Source organism: Oryzias melastigma, linkage group LG24 (assembly GCF_002922805.2).
Source record: "Oryzias melastigma strain HK-1 linkage group LG24, ASM292280v2, whole genome shotgun sequence".
Lineage (NCBI taxonomy): Eukaryota > Metazoa > Chordata > Actinopteri > Beloniformes > Adrianichthyidae > Oryzias > Oryzias melastigma.
This window is the reverse complement of record NC_050535.1, coordinates 20,185,584-20,210,089: the sequence shown is the minus strand read 5'-3', so window position 1 is coordinate 20,210,089 and position 24,506 is coordinate 20,185,584. Positions and strand designations below refer to the sequence as shown.

The following is a 24,506-nucleotide window of genomic DNA, read 5'->3' as shown; positions in this document are numbered from 1 at the left end:
CAAGCAGGGAGGGGCTTCTTCTTTCGCTTTTGCTACATGTGTGAAATGCTGAAGCAGTGAAAACTTTGCAAATCTCTCTCCAGGCTTTATCTTTCACTGATCTATTCCAATCAATGAAAGACTTGGTTTCAAATAATTCTAGCCGTAAACAAACTAGAAAAGTTGTATTACCTGCGTTTATGCTAGTGGTACTACTTTTGCTAAATGTAGTCACTGAAGATGCTGAAGCTTTTTGCTGAAAATGGTGACGCAATTGACTTTAATTGCAGAAGGGATTTACTGAAAATGCTAAAACTATTTGTAAAATGTTAAATTTGCTAAAAGACTGGAATGTCGTTAAAGAACTATGAAACACAACTGAAGTTGACTTAAATTCGTGAAAAAAATGTAGTAAAATTGCTTAAAAATTCCTTCAAACATGCAAATTTTGCAAAAATATTTAGTGTGTTGCTTAAGTATTAGCTAAACTCCAAACTAGCCCAAAAAACCTCAGTAGATGCCAAATTAGCCAAAAAAGCTAGCGTGTTGCTTAAGTATTAGCTAAACTCCAAAATAGCCTAAAATTCCTCAATAAACTAAATTAGTCAAAAATGTTATCCTGTTGCTAATGTAGAAGCTAAACTCTAAATTAGCCGTAAAAGCTAGCTATAAGGTATAATGGCCACATAAACACACGCTACCGATTGTGGTGTGAATGTAGCTCAACCCTGAACTGTTGCACCTGCAGCAGATGCTCCTGCACTCTGGAGAGGTCAGAGGTCATCTGGCTCCATCCAGCCTCCAGCTCGTTGAGGCGAAGTCTCTGAGCGCCGGTGTCCCTCAGCTGATCGGCGTGCTGCGACAAAGACGCCCTAAGAGTGGACACAGCCTCCATCTCCATGGAGAGATCCTGGAGGAGATGAGGCAGGTGAAGCTTTTACCGCCGTGAAGCTGATGGATCCAGAGCAGCCGAGACCTGTGTGTCTAAATGTTCAGTTCCTGTTTGCAGTAAATCTTCAGCTCTCTCTTTGGTTCTCCGGGTAAAAACAAAAAATGGGTTTTATTTTGTAAAATATACCAGCCAACAAAGCCAGGCTGGCTCCATATGGTTTAAAAGGGGGCATAAAATGTGGGCCCCAAAGGGGTTTGTCCAAAGTTTCTGTTGTGGCCCCACCTGTGTTTGCCCACATTGGCTTGGGCACCCAGTGGGTTGGCTCACTATGCTAGCCAGCCACCTGGTGGACAGTGAAGCTTGCTGGCTCACTTCAGCGGAGCTCACTAACATGCTACAGCGGAGCTTGCTAGATCGATACAGCGGAGCTCACTAGCCTGCTACAGCGGAGCTAGCTAGCTAACTCTTAGCAGCTACCATAGATTATAGTTATGGGAGCAAAATCATGTAAATATGCTTCAAAATCCAAATATGCAACATCTGTATAGGATTTTGCTTAAATAAAGGATAAAAGTATTAATTATTATCAATATTCAGATTTGTAACTTCACTAAACTAAATTAATTTTCTGGTCGATAACCATAAATAAATGTAAATGAAGGCCTATAATAAAGAAAAACAAAACTTAAAGAAATGTAGAAATATGTAAGCTAGGGTGAGGAATCCATGGGTACCTCACGATATGATGTGATACACGATACATGGCTGGCGATATCAATGGTATCGCGATACTACAATAACACATCATGAAATGCAGATATCAGTGTTTAGTATTTGATACTGATCAACCGTTTCAGAGAGCAGAACCTCACCAAGAGTTTCATCAAGCTGCTCTGAACAAAGTCTGGATCCTGATGGGAGGGGCCTGCCAGATCTGCCACAGCCTTCAACCGTTGTCTGGCCTTCTGCAGCCGGTCGAAGAGCGAGTCCAAACCAGTCTGGAATCTGCGGGGGGCAGAAGCCGATAGATCAACCAGCGGGGCAGAACAGAACTACAGCCTCGTCCAGAGTGAGGTAAGAACCTCGGCGTGGATCCAGCAGATAATGAAAACGTTCTTTTTATGATTTAACAGTAATGAACTCCTTGAAAAGTATGTTTTTTTCGTTGCTCTAAATCATGAAGTTTATTAATTTTCTTGAGCTTTTTGCATAAACATGATCTCACTGAAATAAAGATATTTACAGTATTTTTTAGAGCAGGGGTGCCAAACTCAATCACACAGGGGGTAAATCCAAAACACACCTTAAGTTGCTGACCGAACCGGTAAAAAAAACATTTATTGAACACTAAAACTACATTTTTAAACTTTAAACCTGTAACTCTTTAACATAATGATGAACTAGATATACAGCATTACCTGCAATAATGCTAGTGTGACTGCTGTAAGCTGAATTTGGCCTCTGAAGACGTTGAAATTAATAGATAGAAATTCAAAGGCTGATAGCCCGCTAAAATATTAGCTAAATGCCAAATTAGCCTAAAAAAACAAAAACAAAAAAACTTAGGTTAGCCAAAACAGCTAGCATGTATCTAAAAAAAATATCAAAACTCCAAAATAGCGTAAAAAAACTGAAAAAAAGCCTAAATTAGCCAAAACAGCGACCATATAAATATTAAACTAACTCCAAAACAGCCTAAAAAACGAAAAAAAAAAGCCTTAACCAAAATAGCTAGCGTGTAGCTGATTTATTAGCTAAACTTAAAAACAGCCTAAGAAACGTAAACAGAAAAGCCTAAAACTTTAAAAGTCACTTTTTAACATCAATATGAATAACAAGAGACAGGAATAATATTCCAGAATAAATCAATTTAAATCTTGAATAACTTTCAAGAAGAAAGAAATATATTTAAATGTTCAGAGAAAAAAACGGTGTGATTGTGTGTGCGGCTGTGAGTGTGTGTGCGCGCCTGTGACTGTGTGCACGCCTGTGAGCGTGTGTGCGCCTGTGAGCGTGTGTGCACCTTTGAGTGTATGCGCCCCTGTTAGTGTGTGCTCGTCTATGAGTGTGTGCGCGCCTGTGAGTGTGCACGCGCCTGTGGGTGTGCCCACTGTAAAGAAAATGGTGTTTTTAACATGTTGGTATTTTTCTGATAGAGGACACATAGAAGTAAAGTCAGCCTAAAACTGCACTTTTGATTATTTCTTTATTTAAATGATTGGGAATCAAGAGAAGACAAAAATACCTTGTTTGGAAAAGGTAGAAAAAAATGTCGAGTGGGCCACAAGTTCCCTGTTTTTTCTCCGACCCAGAACGTTGAGGGTAAGTGGGGGCGGGTTTACTCTGCGCTAACAGTTCTGCTCACAACTCGGAGGTGAATTTCTAATGAACTACTGCCGCTCTGCAGAAACTATGTACTAGAAAACGACACAGGTTTTTGATTTTTGCTTAAAAAAAAAAAAAAGCATAATCATGAGTAAAAACATTTTTTAGACTAAATCAAAAGAGGACAGGAGTGGCTCTTTACAAGTTAAATAAAAGGGTTTTTTTTGCAGCAAAATATTATTTTTTTCTTTTCTAGAGTTCCTCCTTTATAATAATGCTCCTTTATCCTGCCTGTCTCTCTAGAATCTCTGTTGCTTCTAAATTCATTAATCTAAACGCATCTGGATTTATGACCTCTAGAAATCCTAAAAACTCTTCCATGTTTCTTTATCTACTGAGGACGGGCTCTGCACCCACCTGACCCCGCCATCCCGGAGCTTTCTGCAGCGTTGGGCTTCTCGCTCTGCTGTCCTGCAGGCACGCCTCCACCGCAGCTCCAGGGTGCCTCCTGCTGGCCGGACCGACGCTGCAGAAAGAGGATCCGCCTGCAGGAGGGTCTCCAGATCCAGAAGCAGACCCAGCACGGCTCTGCTGTCCTGCAGCCGCTGGAGAGTCTGCTGTGTAGAGGGAACATTAGAGGAGGGGTCACTGCAGGCTTCAACTCCTAACAGGGTCCATTATGGAGGTGAAAACACCAGGACTTCAGCACATCATGACATTTAGATGATGGGACCACTCCATGTCTCCATAAGATCCCAGATTTTCCAGACATCTATTTTATTGTATTTGCAAAATAAAAGTATGTTTAATGGTGGTTACAGCTGTTGATGCTGTAATTATCATACTATGTTGTCATTCTTTATGGATAGAAATAGATCCCACTTTAGATTCAGACTGTTTACAAAGACACAGTTGAAACGACATCAATCACTCACGAGAAAATTAAAAAGAAACACTGTGAAGAAAAAGTAAATAGTACGAGTTTATTAATACTAGAGCTGGGTTAATAAAATCAATTTAAGCTTAATAGATCAACAATTAATTCATAAAAATATAGATCGATTTAGCACATAAAGCTAAAGTCTGCTAGCTTGATGCTAACATTTAATGGAATTTCCCATAGGACGGCTAATGCTAACACTCAGTCGACATAAACATACATTGCTGACTAAACCAAAAACTTTATATGAATTTTCCTAACTCTTTGAAATAAATATTTTTTTAAGTAACTATACTTTCCTCCTCATACTTTTTTCTTCTTCTGGAATAAGGTGTAATGCTATAGTGTAATCTCCACCTAGTGGTCAAACTGAAACGTCCTCCAGGAGAAGCAGAACAATGTTTCCAATGTTAATGATCTGAACATTTTAGTTAGAACTTCTCCTTTAGAGAATCCATGTAACACTGGATGATATTAACAATCTCAGTATTTCACTGATACATTTACAGTATGAGAACTGGATCAGATTAATATAAATATATTCAAAACGTACAGTAGATTAGAAATGTATATCTAAACAAATGTGTGAACTCAAAATTGAATTGAATTGAAAGGATCACAAGAACAAAAAGAACTCTGAATCAAATTGATCCAGGCTCTGGTGAATCGAATCGTTTCTGGAAATTATCATCGATACTCAGCCCTAATTAGTACCTTCACATTTGTAAGACAACTACTGATGTATGTTAATATCTTGCAAATGTCCTACAAACACATAACTAATTCAATTCAATTCAATTCAATTCAATTTTATTTATATAGCCCAATATCACAAATTCAATTTGCCTCATTGGGCTTCATGCCTGTAGTTTTTACAGATGCACAGATGGAGTCATAAAATATGCACAATAGGTAAAAAACTAAACAGACTATAAAGAACGGTCATCCCTGTCCTTAGACCCTAATGCTTAACTTCTTTATTAAGGAATCTAATAATAAACCTTACTGAAGAGTTCTGCAACCTGTAACTCTAATAGTTTTTGACAGACCGGAACCTATCGAGAGCCACAAAGTCACTTTATTGTTTAAAAATACACAATATGTATGCTTTTTTAACAATTAGGCATTTATTTATAAATGTAGTTTTTAAATATTACAACAATTGAATTGCAAGAGTGTCTGTTTGTATATATAATAGTTGTAACTTTTTACTTTTGACAGCAGAGAACACTAGTTCCTTTCAAAATAAAACCCACTCTGTCTAAAAAGGTCCTCCAGCTGCAGCAGCTTTACTTATAATAAAGGTACAAGGCAGTCAAGCAGGATTTTTTTTATTATTTTTATATATTTTATTATTTTGGTGTACTTTTCCCCCTTTAATCTACAAAAAAAAAACATTTTAGTAGAATCTGTTTATTGAAAAAAAAAAAACTCAAAACACTTGGAATAACCTGAGCTTTTTATTAAAAACACACAAATCGAAATCCTTTTCAATCATTTTAAACCACAGAACTTGAACCACTTTAGTGCAATTTACCAAAAAAAAAAAAAAAAATTGGAGATTTTTATTTAAAAAAACTATAACTTTAAAATACAATTAAAAAAAATGTCTTCTGAATTTCTGACTCTTAGATCCTTGATATGATAATAACCTGAACAGAATCGTCAAATAATAACTAATCTCTAACTTATTCAATCGTTTTTCATTAAAGCTAAAGCGCCACAATAAAGGATAAAAGAGTCTTGTGGCTCCAGAGCCACAGGTTAAACACCCCGGCCCTAGTTTTTTGTTTACAGGATTCTTTTTCAAGACAAACTTTTGTTTTCCAAGTGAAAAGGAAAACAGAATTCTAAAGAAATTGCTGCATTAAATGTGAATAAGCAGAAGGATCGGTAGGCCAAGTATCGTTTGTAAAGTGAAATATTTTTGCTTTATCTTCGGCTCTAAGCTTTGTTTACTTTTAGGAAACTGAACTTTTTTGTGGTTTTCTCGGTTCGTGGAGCAGAAGGAAGTGAAGATCCTGATAAAAGCGGTGCGATCGTGTGAACTCGTATACCTCGCAGGCGTGGAGTCTCTGCTGCACCTCCTCCTCCTCCTCCTCGCCGCCGCCGCTGACGTCGGCCTCGTCCAGCGCCTCACTCAGCCGAGCACAGCACTCCTCCCAACACTCCTGCAGCAGACCGCGCTTTCACTCGACCGTTTCTTCGGCCGTCACTAAGCTAACATCCACATTTATGTGGGCATTTCGCCTTCAGCAGTAAACAAACCTGAAGCGGCGTTTGAGAAGACGCTTCCTGCTGGAGCGCCGGCTGCAGCAGGGCTTTGTACCTCATCTCCAGCTGCCCCCTTTCATCCTCTCGACCCTGGAGGGTTTGGGGTTCACGCTGAAACAGATGCTGGGCGAACGATAACTGGCAGCTGAAGACCTGAAGCAGCTTCTGCCTCGACAGAGACCAGGTGAAGGGAGGATGACATGACTCAGCAGTTTTTTATTTTGTGTCTAGATGTTTAAGAACATGCCCGAGGCGCACCTTGTGTCTGAAGCAGACCGTCTGGAGCTTGCTGTGGTTGGTAACCTGGTTCTGTATAAGGCAAGCTTCCCCCAGGTCCAGGAGGCGAGCGGCGCCCTGAAGCAAGGCACGGGCAGCCTGTTGAACCTCCGTTCCACGCCCGGCGCTCCGCCTCAGACATCGACTCTGAAGAAGCTGAACAGGAAGATCACAGGATTCACAGCAGCAACAACCAAGTTTGACCGTCGTCTCAGGAGTTGAACTTTATCCCAGATAAAGTTTTCTAACATTCACCTCATTGTTAAAGCCCTCCCAGTGATCTATTAATCATGATTATTCTGTTTTGAGTCAAAAAACAGAATATTTTCTAGGACATAGTTTCTGCAGAGCGGCAGAAGTTCATTAGAAATTCCTCGCCCGGTCCCACTGGCTTTGACAGCCATATCACGGGTAAAAAGTTTGGAAAATCTACCACACACGCTTATATGCGCTAACTTTATGCATGTTTGTGGAATATTTATTTTTATTTCATTTAAGCAGAATGGCAGTAATAGAAACGCTGGAGTCCACCCCACTGCCACTCCACCGCCAGAGCACGGCTTAATCTCGTGTAAGCGCGTCCTCCCACTCAGCCATTAAACAGACGCTGTAAGCAGTGGTACAAATGCCGACCGGCTGGACAAACGGCCGTGCTACAGCCGTGCACAAACATTTGTCTTTTTGCACACCTCTGCAAAACTTTCAAAATAAAACCAATATTTAACGCACCACAGGCTCCTTAATCCCCTGGTTGTATTCAACCACTTCTGGTCTATGGTGGTGGCTGTCACAAGCACACCGTACAGAGGGAACAGCAGTAAAACCAAAACAGAAAAGCAGCAGTATTTACCTCCAGACTGGGAGCATCCTTCAGGATTGGGAAGAGCTCCCTCTGTTCAAGTTCATCCAGGATGCTGAGCTCCTGTAAATGTGAGGGAAACATACTCAGCATTTTTTTGCTGGATTAGACGGCTAATTACCTGAATTCGGTGCATTTACAGTTTTCAGGTTCCTGACAAATTTACGGAAAAAATGTGTTTTTTTCCGATTGCGTCAGATGAAGGAATATTTGAACCTCTGAGAAAATGCTTTCCCATGAAATCCCCAATATTATTAGAAATACATTTTTCACCTTGGTTGTTTTAAAATTCAACCCCGAAACGCAGGGGTGTCAAACTCACACAGGGGGCCAAAATCCAAAACACACCTTAGGCCACGGGACGAACAGGATAAATATTTATGGAACACTCTAAAACTACATTTTTAAAACCCTAACTTTTTAACGTAATTATGAACTTGACATATAGCATTACCTGCAATAATGCTAGTGTGAATGCTGTAAGATGAATTTGGCCGCTGAAGATGCTGAAATTGATTGCTAAAAACGCTGAAGCTGATAATTTAAAAAAAACTGAAATTGATTGATTGATTGAAGAACAAAAAAAAAAAAAAAAAAAAACCTAGGTCAGCCAAGACATGTAGCTGAAAAAAATAGCTAAACTTTAAAATAGCCTAAAAAACAGGAAAAAAAGCCTAAATTAGCCAAAACAGCTAGCATGTAAATATTAGCGTAACTCCAAAACGGCCTAAAAATCTTTATAAATGCCAAAATAGTCCAAAAAGCAAGCAGGATGCCATTTTTTAAAAACTTTAAAACAATAACTTTTTAACATAATTATGAATACTTAGCTATCCTTAGCTATGACATGGAGCTACATATGACACGAGGAAAACAAGGAATTCATATGTTTTTCAAAACAATTGTTTACTCTTTCCCAAACAATACTAAATATCATTTATGCATGGAACAGAGTTGAGCTTGACAATGCCGATCTGACAAAAGAAACTATGAAATATTATCTGTCTTTAGAGAATGAGCGGGAACTTTTTCAGTGATGTCACTTCACTGTGAAGTTGGACTGAACCATTATTTTTTTTAATGGGGGATTGATAGGCTGTTACAGGATTGAATAAAACTGAAGGATGTGATGAAATGGTGCAAATGGATAAAGATTCATGTATTTTTCCTCATATTTCTTTTATCAAGGTGAACGTAAACAAGCAAATGATCATGTTAGCAGAAAGAATTTGAGGTTATTGTCTATTTTTATTAGTTTTGTAAACTGTGAAAAAGTAGCTTTGGTTGGTGGAGACATGCTCATTTGGTTGACCTCTACACCTCATGGAATTTTTCCAAACTATTTCAAACTATTTTTGTGTGCTTTAATGGAGACACGTGAATCTTTCCCTTTCTGGTTTTAAAATGCATTTTATGGATTCAATTATGTGAAAAAGATTGAGGGAAACCTATGGGACACTGAAGTGCACTGACTTCAGAGATTCATCCACAGACATTTGACTGAAAATACAGCAGTTTGAATGACTTTTAGTGAATACAATTCTTAGAAATGATCCCACCTGAGGATCTTTTTGATCTTTTTGTTGTTTTCTGATTTTCACCTGCTGAGAATCTTCCTCTCTTGATTCCTCTGGTGGTCTGTCGGCCATGATGGGAGTTTTGGGTCTGAATGGAATCAGACGAGTGTCTCCTGCGAGAGCTTCCACATGAGGACAAATGTCGAGCCGTTCTGCCGTCGCAGGAGGACCGAGTGCGTCTGGAGCAGCGTCACCAAACGGAGCTTCAGTCGCTGAGACCGTTGCAGTTTGAGGTTCATCTCTGGAGATGTCGTCTTTGGAGTTCAGCTTTTTTGATCCTCTTTCAGGGGTTTTGAAACTAGAGTTACTGTCAAACCCAGGTTTCACTGATGAAAGGCTGATGTCAGCAGATTTCAGGTGACAATCCATCTGTTCCTGAATGAAAACAGACAGGATAACGTTCACCCTGTTTGCAGTGAAGAACTTCAAACAATTAAATAATGTACAAAAATGTTTCAATGGATTTTTTTTTACCGTTTTTTCTTCTAAATCCTCAGTTTGGTTGAGCATTTGATCCAAATCCTAATAAAGTGAAGGCACAGATTAAAAATGTAATTCCTGCACACACTTAAAATGATGAAACTTTATGAGAAGAATCCTAAAATAAGATAAATAGAAAGAAAAATATGAGACAATTGCACACAGTTGAAAAGATTTTGAAAAAAAATAATTGAAGCTTTTACTAAATGTAAATGTTATTTCAGTATGAAGTTTAATATCAGTTTTTTTAATGAAAATCTGTGGGATAATTGGAAAAGACCCACAATCCTATGACAATCTTCCTGGTTTACCTCTGTAAAACTACACGTCAGTGTGCCAGAGGAAGAAGAATGGCGATCCTCCTCTTCCTCTTCCTCCTCCTCCTCCTCCTCCTCCTCCTCCTCAAACACCTCCTGCTTCCAGTGACAAAGAGCCTCATCAAAACTGAAAAGTACTTTTTACATTCAAAACTACTTGATTTATTCTCATGATGTATAAGAAAATCATTTGTGAAGACGAAGATTAATCAATGCTAATTATGGATGATAAAATTCTACTTAAAGGGCTAAAAATTGGTGAATTAGATGAGGGTATCGCTGAGCTTAAAAATAAAAAAAAAGTATTTAAAAATGTGTAAATTCAAGTCAAATTTAGTGTTATGTCAGCAGTGGACAGCATAACATGGCTTAAATGGAAGATTAACATGCTAGTGTAAACGCTGCCTCAGAAAGCAAAATTTACATGTTAATTCAAGCCAAATACTGTAAACACAGACCATTTACCATATTTTTGGAGAATAAATCACATTTTTTTGCATAGTTTGGCCAGGAGAGACACTTATATGTGATTAAAAAAAACGCTAGAGGATACTGTAAGTTGTGTAACAACATTTGCTAATGACAGCAATGCAGAAGAAGCACCTCTCAAGGTGCATTCACACCGAATGCAATTTGTGAGGCAAATTTGCATGCCCCGCCCTTCTTTTACTATTCGCTGCTCATCGCCTGTCAAAAAATGTCTTCCTGAGTTTGTGGGAGGAGCTACCAGCTAATGCATTTAGCATGATGCTATAAGGAACGGTGTCTGTAGATATCTAACTTAGAATGTATGAAGACACAGAAGATATTGAGAAATCAGGTTTATTTATTGTGAAGAGTTCTACAAAAATATCAGTAATCATGTCTCCATGTTAGAGTTTATGTGATTATTATTCAAAGATTTTCTCGGTACAGGGGGCTGTGTCTGTATGACAGCCGCTTCCATGGTGTTTCTGTGTCTCTGCGGCTGAACTTGAAGGCTCACTGTTTATTAACCCGAGGGGTTTCATGTCTGGATGAGACCCGAGCCGGCAGCCTCTGCACCCCACAGCGCCTCTCTGTCTGCCGGCATGTCGAGCGAGTGAGCTCTGCCACGGGAGAGAAACCGGCGATCTGTCCAGAAATATCTCGCATTCACCCCAAAGTATGTGGATGAGCTCTGCGAACCCGCAGCTCCAGCAGGTAAATGAAAATGATGAATGTTCATGACAAAAACGCTCACTTCGATTAATATTCTACCTGCTGACAGATTCACTGAAAACGTCACATGCCCAAAGCGGAGTTCCTGATTGGTACAAGCAACGTGGCGACCTGTCAAACTTCAGATCTTTAAATTTTGGCTGTGCAGAGACATTTGTGCCTCGCCCCTCAAATGGAGCTGCTGGCAGACCTTCCCGTCGCGTCCGTCGCTCAAATCACGCCGCAGGACTTCAGATCCCCTCATGTTGCATCTGTTCCATTAACTCAACATTGAAACTGGGCGCCTCCGTCGCACGACTTGTGCTCAGTGTGAATGCACCTTATGGTGGAATTGTTCCAAATGTATTTATTGTCTATTCCATTGTCATGATTTTTTCATTCTTGTTTTTATATTTTTTTTTAAGTAAATTGCTACCTAAAGTTTGACTCATATATGATTTTTATCTTTATCCTGCTTTTCTCTTTCCCTGCTGCGACATATATACGAAAAATATGGTTTGCTTAGAAGCTAAAAATGCTATCAAATGCTAACAGTGCCACATTAAAAACTAAAAGAAGGACTTAATCAATTGCTTGGTCTGTTAAAGTAAGCATTTAAATCAAAGCCTTATAAATACTAGCACATTGAAAACTAAAAATGTCAAATTTAGTGCTATGTCAGCAATAGACGACATAAAATAGCTTAATTGGAAGATAAACATGCTAACAAAAATGCTGCTTAAGCTAGCAAAATTAAACAAAACTACACATGGCAAAAATTCTTGGACAAAAGTTCAGTTCAGTGTTAAAGGAAATAAGATATTTAATAATTGGGAATAATATTACCGGGATTAAAAATAGGTCTTCCCTTCTAGTCCGGCACTGAATTTCTTGAGGAGAACCAGAAATTGTAGAAATACCAACACTCCTCACGACTTCTTCTTCCTGTTGCCGGTTCTACACCCACAACAGAGACAAAAGAGAGGTGAAAGCCGTCACTACGTCCTCACTAGAACATGTGGACGTTCCCGGGTTTTACCTGCAGCTCCCAGACCTGATCTTGGGTGACCTGGTGGAGCTCCTGCAGCTGCTGCTGAAGGAGCGTGACTCTGGAGAAGATGAGGAGATTCTCAGCTTCTTCTGTCATGTGGAGCTGTCCTTTACAGCTCTCAATTTCTTCTAAACTGCTGCCCATTGACTGCAGATTGGCCAAGACCACCTGGAAATGAAAAATGACCTATTAGGCACATGCGTGTAGACATGGTCGAGAAGATGATCTGCTGCAGTTCAGATAGAGCATCACAAGGAGGAAGAAACTTTGAATGTGATATGGTTGTTGGAAAATGACTTTTGACAATTGGGGGAGGAGACAGAGAGCTCCACCGGCTTTCTTCTGATTGGTCTATTTTGAGGATGATGACGCCTTTAAATCCACGTAGACAGGAAGTTTACGTTTGCAGAGGAGGCTGTAGCCTACCTGCCATGCTGAAACATTGTCGGGACTTTAAAGAACAGCTAAGACTTTAAAAATATAGTGTTAGAGGGGATCACGGACCAGAGGCCTCCGCAAATTCGGAAAACCCCCAGTCCCCGTCTCACTCCGAAGAATGTCCGCTACAGATCCATACAGACATTACATGAACTGTCACTCTGTCTCTCTGTGCTTTTCCTCCTTCATCATTTAAGAATTTTCTGATTACATCCATCATAACCGCCTGCTCTGGAGGATAAATGTCCACCGCGATTATCGGGAAATTTCAAGCTGGAGTCATTTCTTCATCAGAAACGCAAATAAATGGGAGAAAACTGTAAAGATGATGTGAGAAGTTCTAAAATACACGGCACATTTAGTGTGTTCCTTTAAATACTGCCACAGTTACTTAGCCAGTAATGAATCTTTCTGGCAGCTTGTTTACCAGGAAACTATATTGAAGCAGTAACAATAATAACATTCAGTTTATACATTGTAGTTTGAAGGACCTTTATTAATAGACCAATCAGAAGAAAGCCAGTGCAGCCCTCTGTCTCCGCCCCCAATTGGCAAAAATAATTTTTCACTTGTGCGCGAGCATACATGTCCAAAATATTGCGCGTGCATTCATTGAGATTCTGCTTGTGCGCATGCATCACCCGTGCTTGAGAGGCCAGATCTCGCAGTCTCTCAAGGACTTTTTCTGCTCGGGGAGGTTTAAACACGAGCGCGCAGGAGCAGAAAGCGCTCGTGGGGGTCTGAATTGCCCGTGAGGAATGTTTGAGATTTGCGTGGAGATGTCTTGGCGTCTTGAGTTTTGACATAAAATAAACGGCATAAGCAGTTCTGTGAATGGACATGTGATGTTGATGTCAGAGGTCAGAGGAGAATGACCAGACTGGTTCCAGTTGATAGAAAGACAACAGTAACTGTGTTTACATTAACTGTGAAATTTCACAAATTGGAATTTCGATAATAAATTCTCTCAATGTAAGCACCACAATATTGAAAAAAATTCAAATAAAAAAAAGGAAGTGGTTTTTGGGTCGTATCAAAATAAAAAATTTTTGCAAAATTGTAATGGAAACACTTTTTTAAAATAAATGCGCTTCTTAGTATGAAGTGTCTGCTCTGAGCGCCTCACAGCGGGCGCCACGAGAGCTCCCACGGCGTTCACAGCTCATTTAAGCTGCGTGTCATACAGAATTGAACAGCTCCCCCATAAAAGTTTAATCTTCGCTGCACTTTTCAAGATGGCAGCCTGAATTAGACGCAGAAGTCTCCTTTGAGGATGAGCGCGAGCGCCGTGACAAACTTCGATGGATCTTGTCTTATTTTCAAACAGAAAAAGAGAACCAGCCTCTTACTTGTTAGAATCGTTTTTCAACAGGTTTCTCATGTCCATCTGATGAGCTGTAACTGTGTTTTCGTTTTAATTCCTAAATTTTGATAAAGTTTTGCCCAAATGTGTAATGGAAATGCAGCTAGCAACTCAAGTAACCAGTGGTTACAACAGAGGTCTGTAGATGACATCTCTGAACGTACAACACGTCCAACCTTGAAGCAGACGGGCTATCCTCTCCACTTCTGCTGCAACATTTGGTCAGAATTTGGCATCAACAACATGAAAACATGGATCCATTCTGCCTTGTATCTACAAGTTCGGGTGGTGGTGGTGGTATAATGGTGTGGGGGATATTTTCTTGGACCCCTAAGTACCAATTGATCATGGTTCCAACACCACAGTCTACCTGACCATCTCCATCCCTTTATGACCATCTTCTGATGCTACTTCCAGCAGGTTAAGACTCCCCCTTTAACCACAGAGAACCTCCCAGCGTCTATGAGTTTATTCGTTTACCTGACAGTTGTTTAGACGCTCTGTGAGACTAATGCTCAACATGTCCGTAGACGACAAAATGCTCCTGATTCTTGCAACATTCTTCTCCATGGCCTTCAGGTCAGCTTCAATCACCTCCACAACCTGAGAAGAAACATTTACAGGAAAAAAATGATCTTGGACCTTCGGAAGTGAAAGTCTCAAGAAAGCTCTCCAGGAGTCTACAACCTGCAGCTCTGGAAGCTCTTGTGCCTCTTTTACCTCTCCATAGTGGCTACAAACAAGATAATAGTATTCTTTTGATTTAGAGTTTATACATTTATGACTGAGGTAAAGATTTTTACATTCCTGATGACTTGAAGAGGTCTTCTTTGCACTTTTCTTCCTCCAGATTTCAAAGTTCAACTGGTTTAGCTTTCAATGCGGCTTGAATGGCTGCATGTTTTAGGACCAAAAATGGTCATGGAAACAAGTGTAGAAGCTCGAAACGCACATATATACACATTTACAGAGATTTTTTATTGAAGGTGGTTATTCAAAGATGAAGAAAGCTTCCCTTGTGCTATGTTTACACCAGCCACGGCAGCATGTGCTGCCGTGGCTGGTGTAAACATAGCACAAGGGAAGCTTTTCATTTCCTTTCCTTACAGCAACAGCCTGTAGGAGGCGCTGCAGAGGTTCCTTGACACCATTCTGCATCTCGCAGACTTTTTGGTCGCTCTCCTCTAGCCGTTTCTCCTGGCAGCTGACATCACACACAGATGCAACGTCCTCTAGTGTGGACCTGAACCCTTGCAGAGAACGTCTGATCCTCTCAGAGTCGTCCAGCAGCATCTAGAGAACAAATCCACACATAAAAATGGTTGCCCCGAGAAACCATAAATCCTGTGTACTCTGTGATCCGGGACCTGCAAAGACTTTGCATGGTTCTGGAGGCTCCTGATGGTAGTGAAGGAGCATGGAAGACTGAGCCACGTCTGAGCTTCATCCAACCAGCAGGTGGTTCGGTTTAAAATGTCTTCAAAGTCCCGAAGATGAGCGGGAATCTGGAGGTAGAGAAGCAAAACACATGGAAAGAAGCTGAAGTACCAACAATTCATTTAAATCTCAAGCAAGTAAAAACTCAATCACACTTTCTAAGATTTCAGCAATTTTGGTGTCAAAAAGAGAAAGTGAAGATCTTCATGGACAGAACTTCCTCCAAAATCCTGATTCTTTCTCCTTCCAGTTCACCAAAGACTCTTTTAGCTAATTCTCCAATGTTTATTGACTGTGATCAATACATTCAATCATTGGTTTCTCAGAGTTCTTGATAAAATAATCAAAGCTAACATCAAAATGCTCTTTCATTGATTTAAAATCCTTTCCAACTGCGGTCAAATGAGCCGCCGTTCACATTTCCGTGGTCACATCAAGAAGCTCCGTGGAGTCTGGTGGAGATTTTCCAGCGTTCTCAGTCCTGCTACCGGAAGTATTGGATGAAACTCACACCAAAAATCCAGTGATGCTGATTTGAGTAATGAAAATGCTTCAGTAGATGTAGACGCATTTTTGGGCACGTTGGGAACTAACGAGTAAAAGTTACAGATTGGGTAAAGACTATTAACAATGAGAAGAGGTGTAGGTGAATTCAAACCTGGAGTGTTTTTTTTTTTTTTTTATGAAATATTATCACTCTACAGAAACAATGTCCAATAAAATGACTGGTTTGTTTTATTTTGGTAAAAAAAGTCAAATTCATAATTAAAAGACAACAGAGAACACTTTGAAAGTAGAATAAAAGATGATTGGATTGGGGTTTTATGCTGACCCTGCTGAGGAAGGCTGTGCGCTGCTCGGCCATCCATGTTGTGCTTTGGTAGAGCTGTAGAGGTTCTGTGAGAAGGTCGATGAGAAGCTGAGCGTCATCTGGATGCTCCTCTGCAAGATCTTGCACTTCACTCTCCAGGATCATCATGCTGCTGTGCCACGCCTCCAGTTCATCCCACACATGCTGGACGAAAACACAACAAATGTTCCGGTTGATACAACAGTCAGCAGGAGTTTTCCCACTGCTTGGAAGCAGGATGATGATGTATGATTCCAATCCTTATATCTTAGGACAAGTGATGACTCTGGTGGAGACGATACCTCCTCCTTCAGAGTGGGATGGATTGTGTTTGACGTTTTAACAGAGCGCCATTGTTAAGGTTTGCACAGGGATTGGGCCAAATTATTTTTAAATTGTTATTCTGAAGTTCAATAACAGCAATCAAATTGAAAATAATTTTTCAATCTTCCAAGCATTTAGCAGATATAGTGGTATAATAGTAAACGAAAACGAACCTTTAATGCATTTTGGGCTTCACTTAATGTTGGACTTTTTTGTTCCAGTAATGTTTTCACTTTTTCCAATTCAGAATCCAAACCTCTGATTCTTCTTCCAAGCTTTTCTGCTGGGTTAGTTTGATCCAGGAGCTGATGGACGAGAGGACAAAAGGATTAACTTTCACAAAAAAAGATTTGGTAGAAGATAAACACAAAAACAGGAAAAGGAGAGTCATTTTTTCTCTATACAGATAAAAAATATCAAGAAACCTAATTAATCTACGTTATATACAGTATATAAAATCAACATTAACGTATAACATTTATGTATGCAGATTAATTACACTTCGCGAAGCTACCATATTCTGCTTTGTGTTGGTTCGAGTTTCCTCAATGTTTGTTCATCTCTGATAATGCACACTTCAGTGGCATTATCCCACTTATGTCATGGTCACTTACAAAAATGATAAAAGTTCAACTGACTTTTATTAGTACTTTATTCTTGTTACTTTATTGGCTTACATTGCTTTTTCACAAAAAAGGGACTATTTGATACGTGGTCTAGCCCGTTGTCATGGTCACACAACAATGTGTCACTGAGCTGGCACTGACCTCAACTACAGCTGTAAAGGAAAGCAATAATTGCTAATTATCACAATAGGTTTGATAAAGTCTCAGTTCAGAGAGAAAGTTTTCCTCTTACTGCTTTTCTGTCCAGAGGATGAAGGAATGTTTTAAGGAACCCTGGATGATAGAAACCTAGGTGTGCACCATAGACAAATATTGAGCATCTACGACCAGCAGCCAATCAGAATTGAGTATTGGACCATGTATAAGTTTAGTTAAAATGCAGAAACAATCTTTGTTTCTTATGGCTGTGTGTCAGCATCTTTGCCTTCTTGGAGTAATACTACAGACATGAAAGTCTATAGTGTGAAAGTGTTGATGTGTTCTATGCACAAAAATTACACTTCTGAGTTAACACTTTATAAATTAAAATATTTCATACAATAAAAAATTGAGGAAACATTTTCTCCCTGGCCTGTCTTTGTTCAAAAGCTGCATACATTTGATCTTTATGAACAAGTAGGTGAAGTAATCAAGAAGTTAGATATACGAGGAACATGGTGAAAAACAGTCTCAGACTGTGAGACGGAGAACTTTTCTGCTCCGTAGAAACTTTACATCTTTGAAGACTGGAAATTATGTAGCTTATGTTCACCAGAAGTTGGTATGTGATTAGCAAATGTCATCTTGAAGTGAAAAAAAAAACACTGGTAGTTCAAAGTAAGATGGAAGTATATATCCTTCTTTTTCTCTGGATACTTCCTAAAATCAAATAATTTATGAAAGTTTTTTCCATCTTTTAGGACAGACAGTATAACTTACCGTCTGCTCTGTTGTCTGCAAACACTGTTGAACTATTTGCATCTGCTTTCTAATTGGATCAGGAACATCTGCATACCGGCTTTGTACACTGTCTGCGATACACGCCAGCTTTGTTTTCAGGGAACACAAGTCTTCCTTCAGCTCCTGTCAGAGAAGAACAAGAGTAAAACAATTCCAAAGATAAAGTTCTAAAAGATGATTTTAAAGACCCACTTCGATCATCTTTTGATCTATCATTAAAGTGTTGCCAGTGGTCTTTTAATTATGCTGCTTTTAGCCAAAATTTAAAAAACTGTCGTTTTCTTGGTCATCGTTTCTGCAAAGCGGCAGGAGTTCGGTATGAACACAGCATTACTGAGAGCTCTCTGTTAACATGCTCTCCCACTAGCTTATAGCCCCTCAACCAATAATGGAGCTCTCCAACCGTACAGTTTTGAGTCCGATTCCAGCTCAGATGAAGAAAACAAAGACGTTCATGGATCTATTTGACTACAAGTGGATCCATCAGAATGAAGCAGAGCAAGGAGGCTGTCAACCACAGTATTTTCTACTTTACAAATACGACCTTATCATCTGCTCCTTACACACAACAATTTGACCAAAGAAATACTATGAAATGCAACTTTAAGCTCAATTTTTTTTACATGTCCTTCATCATCATAAAAATACCACAAGTTAAAAACACCAAAAATACAATTTTAATCAAAGTGGGTCTTTAAGGCATTTAAAAAGCAGCAGACCTGTGTGTGGTTTGGATCTGAACACACGTCCAGTCTTGGAAGGAGAGTTGAGAGATGCTTCTCCACTTGTCCCAACTCTTCTTGGAGATGTTGTCTCTCGGTCTCTTCCGCCTGGGCTGCAGCCACAACCAGCTGGTTTCTCTCTTGTAAACTATGATGCAAACCCATCATCTTAGCCCTTTAGTACAAACACTTATTGCATGTGATAATCCAGCCAAACCTCTGAGTATTCTCTCGGATCTTGAACAGTGTTTTGCCGACAGGTCCTGGGCTCATAGATTCCTGGGAAGCAGATAAGCTAAAAGCATGCTCCAGCTGATGTTCCAGAGAGGAAATGATCTGCTGCTCCTGTTCCAGGCCGGCCTGGTTTATCTCAGCCTGAGTGAGAATCTCCTGGGGTTCCTCGTGATCAAAGCCAACAGCTGGATCTAGAACTCCAGTCTGAAGACTAGCCAAAAAGCTGCAACAGTGGTTCATCTAAAGAAAAGCAAAAATCTCATTGATACGTTAATTTGACAATCCAGAGTAAAAAGATCTTGGAAGATCAACAAAAATGAGGATCCAGTAATCCTCTGGCTTTACTGATTGGTTTTCAGATATGGAATCTGTAACTCACACTTGTATTGATATCCATCCATTCTTCTCTTCGCTGTTCTATCCGTGCAACCAGGACGCCAACATTTCGCCGCAGTGATACCCAACGCTCCCAAAAGACTCTGAGCTCACCATCCATTCTGAACTTGCATCCCCGGATTGGACATCCAGCGCTCAGCTCTTCTATCTTTCCAGCGAGGTTGCAAAGATCCTCCGTCAAATGCTTTGCAAAGAAATGAAGCTTAAATCAAACAAGTGCAAAGACCAATAACACCTGGAACAGTTTTCCCAAAAGAGTCTTTCAAAGCAAAATGGTCAAAGGTGAGGGCATAAACTAAGCCAAGCCACATTCACCTGTATGGGGGTAAACCCGCAGGTTGTCTGAGATGTGAAGGGTCATAGAGAGGTGCAGCTACATCTGAAGGGTAACACGAGTGTCTTGCAGTTCCCTTGAGGCTCGTAAGGCCAACTCAAGGGACAGCATAAAACATACTTCTGTCCCGCATGTTGTGAGAGTATTATGAAGTATTTGTAAGGCTAATGTCTCTAATTTTCTAGCATGCTAACTGATATTCATCATGTGAATCTAAAGGCAGATGAAAACAATTATTTACTTGATTGTATTTACCTTTACTTTTTCTTGCTGGGCGACACATTTCTCATATGACATCCCTTCTGTAGAACATTCTAAAAGATTGGCTTCGAATCGTGACAGATTTTGATGCATGTCCTTGTGAAATGTTTGGTGGCTTTGTCGCTGTAGTTCACACCTATAAAAACATCATCATTAATTCAAAATCTCTTCAAAAGAGTCGTCTCCTCTACTGACCCCTGTACCTGTGCAGACTCTCCAATCTGAGTTGTGCCTGAGCCTCCAGGATGACCCTTCCCACCAGCAATTGACTGACTATTCCAACATGGAGCTGCTCGAGCTGCTGCCACAAAAGGCAGGGTTGCTGGGGCAACCGCTCCATTAGTTGGCAAATGTGATTTTGGAATCCGTCTTCCAGTTCCTGTAATGCCTGCTGGGTCTGTTGAAGTTCTTCGGTGCAATCTAAAAACCCTCCTGGAGCTGATAAGAAGGTTGTTTCAGCATTATGGAGGAAGGCCATTGCTCCATGAGAAGCCCACTGGTAATCCTTTAAGGATTCTCTAGCCTGAGACAGACTCACCTGTTGGAGACACGTTACAAGATGACACAACAAGGAAAGCCTCATAAAGAACAATGGCCATGTAGAAAGCTCAATTGTTTTTGGTCTTACCATCCATGAGTGGCACTCTTTCACGGCTGTGTCTCTAAGAAGAAACAGCTCTTTGTAGTTTTCCACGTTAACTTTCTCCTTCTGAATCAGTCCTTCCAACACTCGTATCCCAGACTCCATGTTTCTCCAAATCATCCAGTAGTGCTGCAGTTCAGCGTCTATGGCCTTCTCCTCTGGAGTGACCGGTTGAATGCTCTTCAGTCCTTCTCTTGCACTTTGAAACATTTGGATCAAGAAAGGGAGTTCTGATTTGAGTTCTATACACTTGAAAAGCTTGGATTCAAGGTGTCTGATGTCCTCTGTCAAAGATTCCTCCCAGGAGAGTAAAGTATCCAAGGTGAGGCGAATCGTCTCCCTCTCTGCTGAAAGTTGCGATGGGAGCAACTCTTGGGAGACAGCCTCAAGTTGATCCGCTGCTTCTTGACTTTTGGTCTTTATTAAAGGAAGTTCGACAAGCAGAGCTTGACACTTTTGAAATCTTTTACACACACTCAAAGCTTCATCTGTGGCATGCTGAATTTGTTCCTTTGCAAGATCTCTAGATTCTTCCATTTGCCTCCGGAGATGTAAATATTTGCCTTGCTCAAAGGTACTGATGATAAGAACCTTGCACTTCTCCTTTAGTTCTCCAATCAAGTTCAGAATAGAGTTTCTCTGGGCCTCTTGACAGTGTGGAAGTTCTTGAACTTGCCACTGATGTTCTATTAACTTGTGGTTCAAATGTGCTATCAGAGACAACACACCTTCTGAGGGAGGAAACCTCTGCTGGTCCAGTTCAGCAGAAATGTAATCCAAGCCCACCTGGATTGCATCTAACTCCACATTCGAGGAAGTCCACTCATGAATTAGCTCCTCCAGCTCCCACGTTACAGCTTCTTCATGAGCGAGTAGTCCCTCCAGCTCCATCCAAAGACCTGAAAGTCTGTTGACAAGGAAGCGGCTCTCTCCAGGTCCCAAACTAGAAACTGTTTTTGCACAACTTTCCGAAAGTGCCTCCATCAACATCAGTTGTTTTTTTATCTCCACTATGGCTAACCTGTGGTTTTGCAGCTCACTCTCCAACGTACCGATATCTCCTTTGAATATGCTCTCCACCTGTATGAGAGGCTGTCCTTGAGCTTGGGTTTCTGCTAGCCAAGAGTCCAGGCTAGTAAACTGGGAAAGGAGTTTCTCTCTGTCTGTGAGACGTTTCTTCATGGTGTCAAGAACCCGATCCACGCGGCGACTGATGGAGTCATAAAGTTCCTCAACAGTCTTGATTGCTTCACTGTTACTGGCTTCCCTTTTCAACGGTTGGAGTTCTTCTTGCACTTTGGACTGTTTGCGCAAAATATCCATGTGTAGTTTACTAATTTCCCCAATCTGAATCCGAGCTTCTTCAGGAAAAAGAGCCAGGTTTTGACCAGCAGAAAGCCGGTTCTCTGCCTGCTTTGCCCACGAGATCAAGTCTCTCAATTGACCGCTGACCTCACTTAAAGATCTGTTCCATCTGCTGAAGGAGGCAAACTTCTTTTTGGTCACACCCAACAAGGAGCCCAACCCTTTGAGACTTTGCTCTATCTCTGTCTTCTCCCTCTTACCCAGAGGAAAACTGACCAGGGCGTCGGATCGGGACTGAAGCTTAAAACAAAGCTGGCTGCACAGTTTCAGGTCAGCAGTCAGACAGAGACATTCCAAAGAATTGTTGGCTTCACATTTTAGAAGACTTTGAAGTTTGACCTTAAGTTCTTCTGCCTCTTGTAAAATAAGCAAAGACTGAGCGGTGGAGTTAGTCGTCTGCCCCAAAAGTCTTTTGATATTTCCTTCCAGAAGCCTCCATTCCTCTTGGACATCTCCAAGCTGAGCAATCAGGGCCCCAGAACTATCATCACTTAGGTGGACGGATATTTGACTACCCAGCTGAAGTAAAACTTTCACAGTGGGTTTCTTCTTCTCCATGGTTTGCAGCAGACCACCAAGTCTTTCTACCTGAACTGCGCTGCTTTCAAGGGCATCTCTAGAAAAATCAAAATGTAACCAAGTCAGAAATAGAAATGGCTTCCAGGTAAAGGATTTATGACCAAAATGAATCAACTCACAAGCTCATAGCTTCCTTCTGTCCAGATAAAACCTGGAGGAATGCCCTGATGACCTTCATCTCCCGGTGAAACTGTTTGACCTCATCCAGTTGTGCTGCCTTCACCTCCACCGTGGCAGAAGCATCTAGAAGTGCTGTGTTCCACAGATCCTCTGCTCTTCCCATCACGCAGGAAAGAGGAACAAAAGGGGCGGAGTTTCTCATTTCAGTCACGTGCTTCTGCACTTGACGCCTGTACTCCTGGAAAAGACAGACTGGAGATTTCACTAAACATACTGAGAAAACTATTGAATTCTTTTTGGAGAAAAAGAGAATTTTGAGTCTTTCTTTGAATACATCTTCCATGATCCATTTGATTGCTGGTCAAAAGCTGGGATGTTTTAACTTTCACTGTCTTTTTTTTTTTAGCTTCAGAGAGCAAAAGGTGGATTCTGAGAGTAATATGGAAAAAATGTATCATAAATGGAGGAAAAAAAGATTTTTTTTAAAGTATGATTACAAAATAATTTAAATGTAATTTACTGCTATAAGAAAAACGTGTTAAATTTGTACATCTGAAAAAAGCAGTAAATTGAGCTGCTGTTGCTTTCTTCTATGAAATCATGTTTCAAAGGCAAAACAAATTCAAATATACAAAATAGTCCAAATAGAAGTTCATCAAAACAAGGTTTCATTATTTTGCAGCTGCTTCATGACACAGTTTACTGAGACAAAAAAAAAAATCCTCCTAAACTTAAACTGTTACAATATTCTTTTGCACACATACACAGACTATAGTTGGATTGGAGCAGCTAGATCGCTCAGTGGGCTTTGGACAGGACTGACATATGGGATACCGGGGTTTCGATTCCCATGGGGCGCAACAAGCAATTCCAGTGTGAGTTATGCAGAGTTATGCAAGACCAGCAGGGTCAGGGCATTAATACAAATATTGTATTAATTATGATTTATTAATGGTGTGTGTTAACACATCAACTTCAACAGTCCTAATTTGTACTTTTAAAAAATTAATTTATAATTTAATGATGAAGCGTTACAAATGTGTTTTTTTTTTATCAAAATGTGATGTTGGCAGCAACGAATAAATATTAACCTGTACAAAAATGTAAAAAAAAATGTGTTTAAATGCTAAATTCATCCATCCTCTTTGTGTGTGTTACTGCAGGTGTGCAGTCTGTACCTGCGCCTCCTCCAGCTGCTTCGTCATGGCGGGGAGACTGAGCTGGGCGGGCTGATACCGACAGGCCAGAACCTGTTGAACGGTTCGCACCAAAAGGGCATCTGTCTGCCGGGGAGTTGGCTGCGTGCGCCACTTCAGATCAGTTTGTCGTGTTCCCTTTGAAAAATATGACAAAATAATTCAAACTGGATAAGAATAATAATGATGTGCACTTTATTTCAGGCTAAAGTGAGGCTTTACCGGTTTACCCAAGAAAAGGAATGAAACCAAAATAGATTTTTTAAACTATGCCGGTTTATGTCATGCACTTGAGACTCTTTGTCAACATTTTAAATCTTGTAGCAGCTGCTTTAGTGCTGTTTTGTTTTAGCTGTCTCTGCAGGAAATCTCAAACCCTTCCTGTTGTCGTCCAGCCCACAGAAGAATACACAAACATCAATCAAAACACGACTCTTCTTATCTCTGCTCTGTTCTGTGAAGAAACGATTTCCACCCTTTTGGACATCTACGTGTTGAAGATCACAAATCAAACTTAAAACAGATTTTTA

At 40.3% G+C, this 24,506-nt stretch overlaps 1 protein-coding gene and 1 long non-coding RNA gene across 7 annotated transcripts in view; one reads left to right on the top strand and one right to left on the bottom strand.

Moving 5' to 3' along the window:
- Window positions 1-24,506, bottom strand: part of LOC112158499 (nesprin-2) — a 72,986-nt gene that overhangs the window by 42,697 nt on the left and 5,783 nt on the right. For 3 of the 6 annotated variants that reach the window (XM_024291923.2, XM_024291920.2, XM_024291921.2), the window contains exons 6-31: window positions 23,959-24,114; window positions 22,780-23,018; window positions 20,702-22,697; window positions 20,277-20,611; window positions 20,068-20,209; window positions 19,462-19,662; window positions 19,066-19,322; window positions 18,846-18,996; window positions 18,106-18,249; window positions 16,735-16,866; window positions 16,220-16,402; window positions 15,318-15,455; window positions 15,058-15,243; window positions 14,431-14,553; window positions 12,138-12,317; window positions 11,945-12,055; window positions 9,914-10,015; window positions 9,597-9,644; window positions 9,105-9,497; window positions 7,537-7,608; window positions 6,669-6,842; window positions 6,405-6,575; window positions 6,194-6,307; window positions 3,614-3,813; window positions 1,744-1,876; window positions 722-889 (exon numbers count right to left, since the gene is read on the bottom strand). In XM_024291923.2, the coding sequence (XP_024147691.1) occupies window positions 722-889; window positions 1,744-1,876; window positions 3,614-3,813; window positions 6,194-6,307; window positions 6,405-6,575; window positions 6,669-6,842; window positions 7,537-7,608; window positions 9,105-9,497; window positions 9,597-9,644; window positions 9,914-10,015; window positions 11,945-12,055; window positions 12,138-12,317; window positions 14,431-14,553; window positions 15,058-15,243; window positions 15,318-15,455; window positions 16,220-16,402; window positions 16,735-16,866; window positions 18,106-18,249; window positions 18,846-18,996; window positions 19,066-19,322; window positions 19,462-19,662; window positions 20,068-20,209; window positions 20,277-20,611; window positions 20,702-22,697; window positions 22,780-23,018; window positions 23,959-24,114 (6,249 nt within the window). The remainder of the gene's footprint in view (window positions 1-721; window positions 890-1,743; window positions 1,877-3,613; window positions 3,814-6,193; window positions 6,308-6,404; window positions 6,576-6,668; window positions 6,843-7,536; window positions 7,609-9,104; window positions 9,498-9,596; window positions 9,645-9,913; window positions 10,016-11,944; window positions 12,056-12,137; window positions 12,318-14,430; window positions 14,554-15,057; window positions 15,244-15,317; window positions 15,456-16,219; window positions 16,403-16,734; window positions 16,867-18,105; window positions 18,250-18,845; window positions 18,997-19,065; window positions 19,323-19,461; window positions 19,663-20,067; window positions 20,210-20,276; window positions 20,612-20,701; window positions 22,698-22,779; window positions 23,019-23,958; window positions 24,115-24,506) is intronic. The other 3 variants (XM_024291922.2, XM_024291924.2, XM_024291926.2) reach the window with 3 other exon arrangements.
- On the top strand, window positions 1,831-4,010 carry LOC118598191. Its single transcript, XR_004947312.1, has 2 exons — window positions 1,831-1,945; window positions 3,596-4,010. It is a non-coding gene; the product is annotated as an uncharacterized LOC118598191 (long non-coding RNA).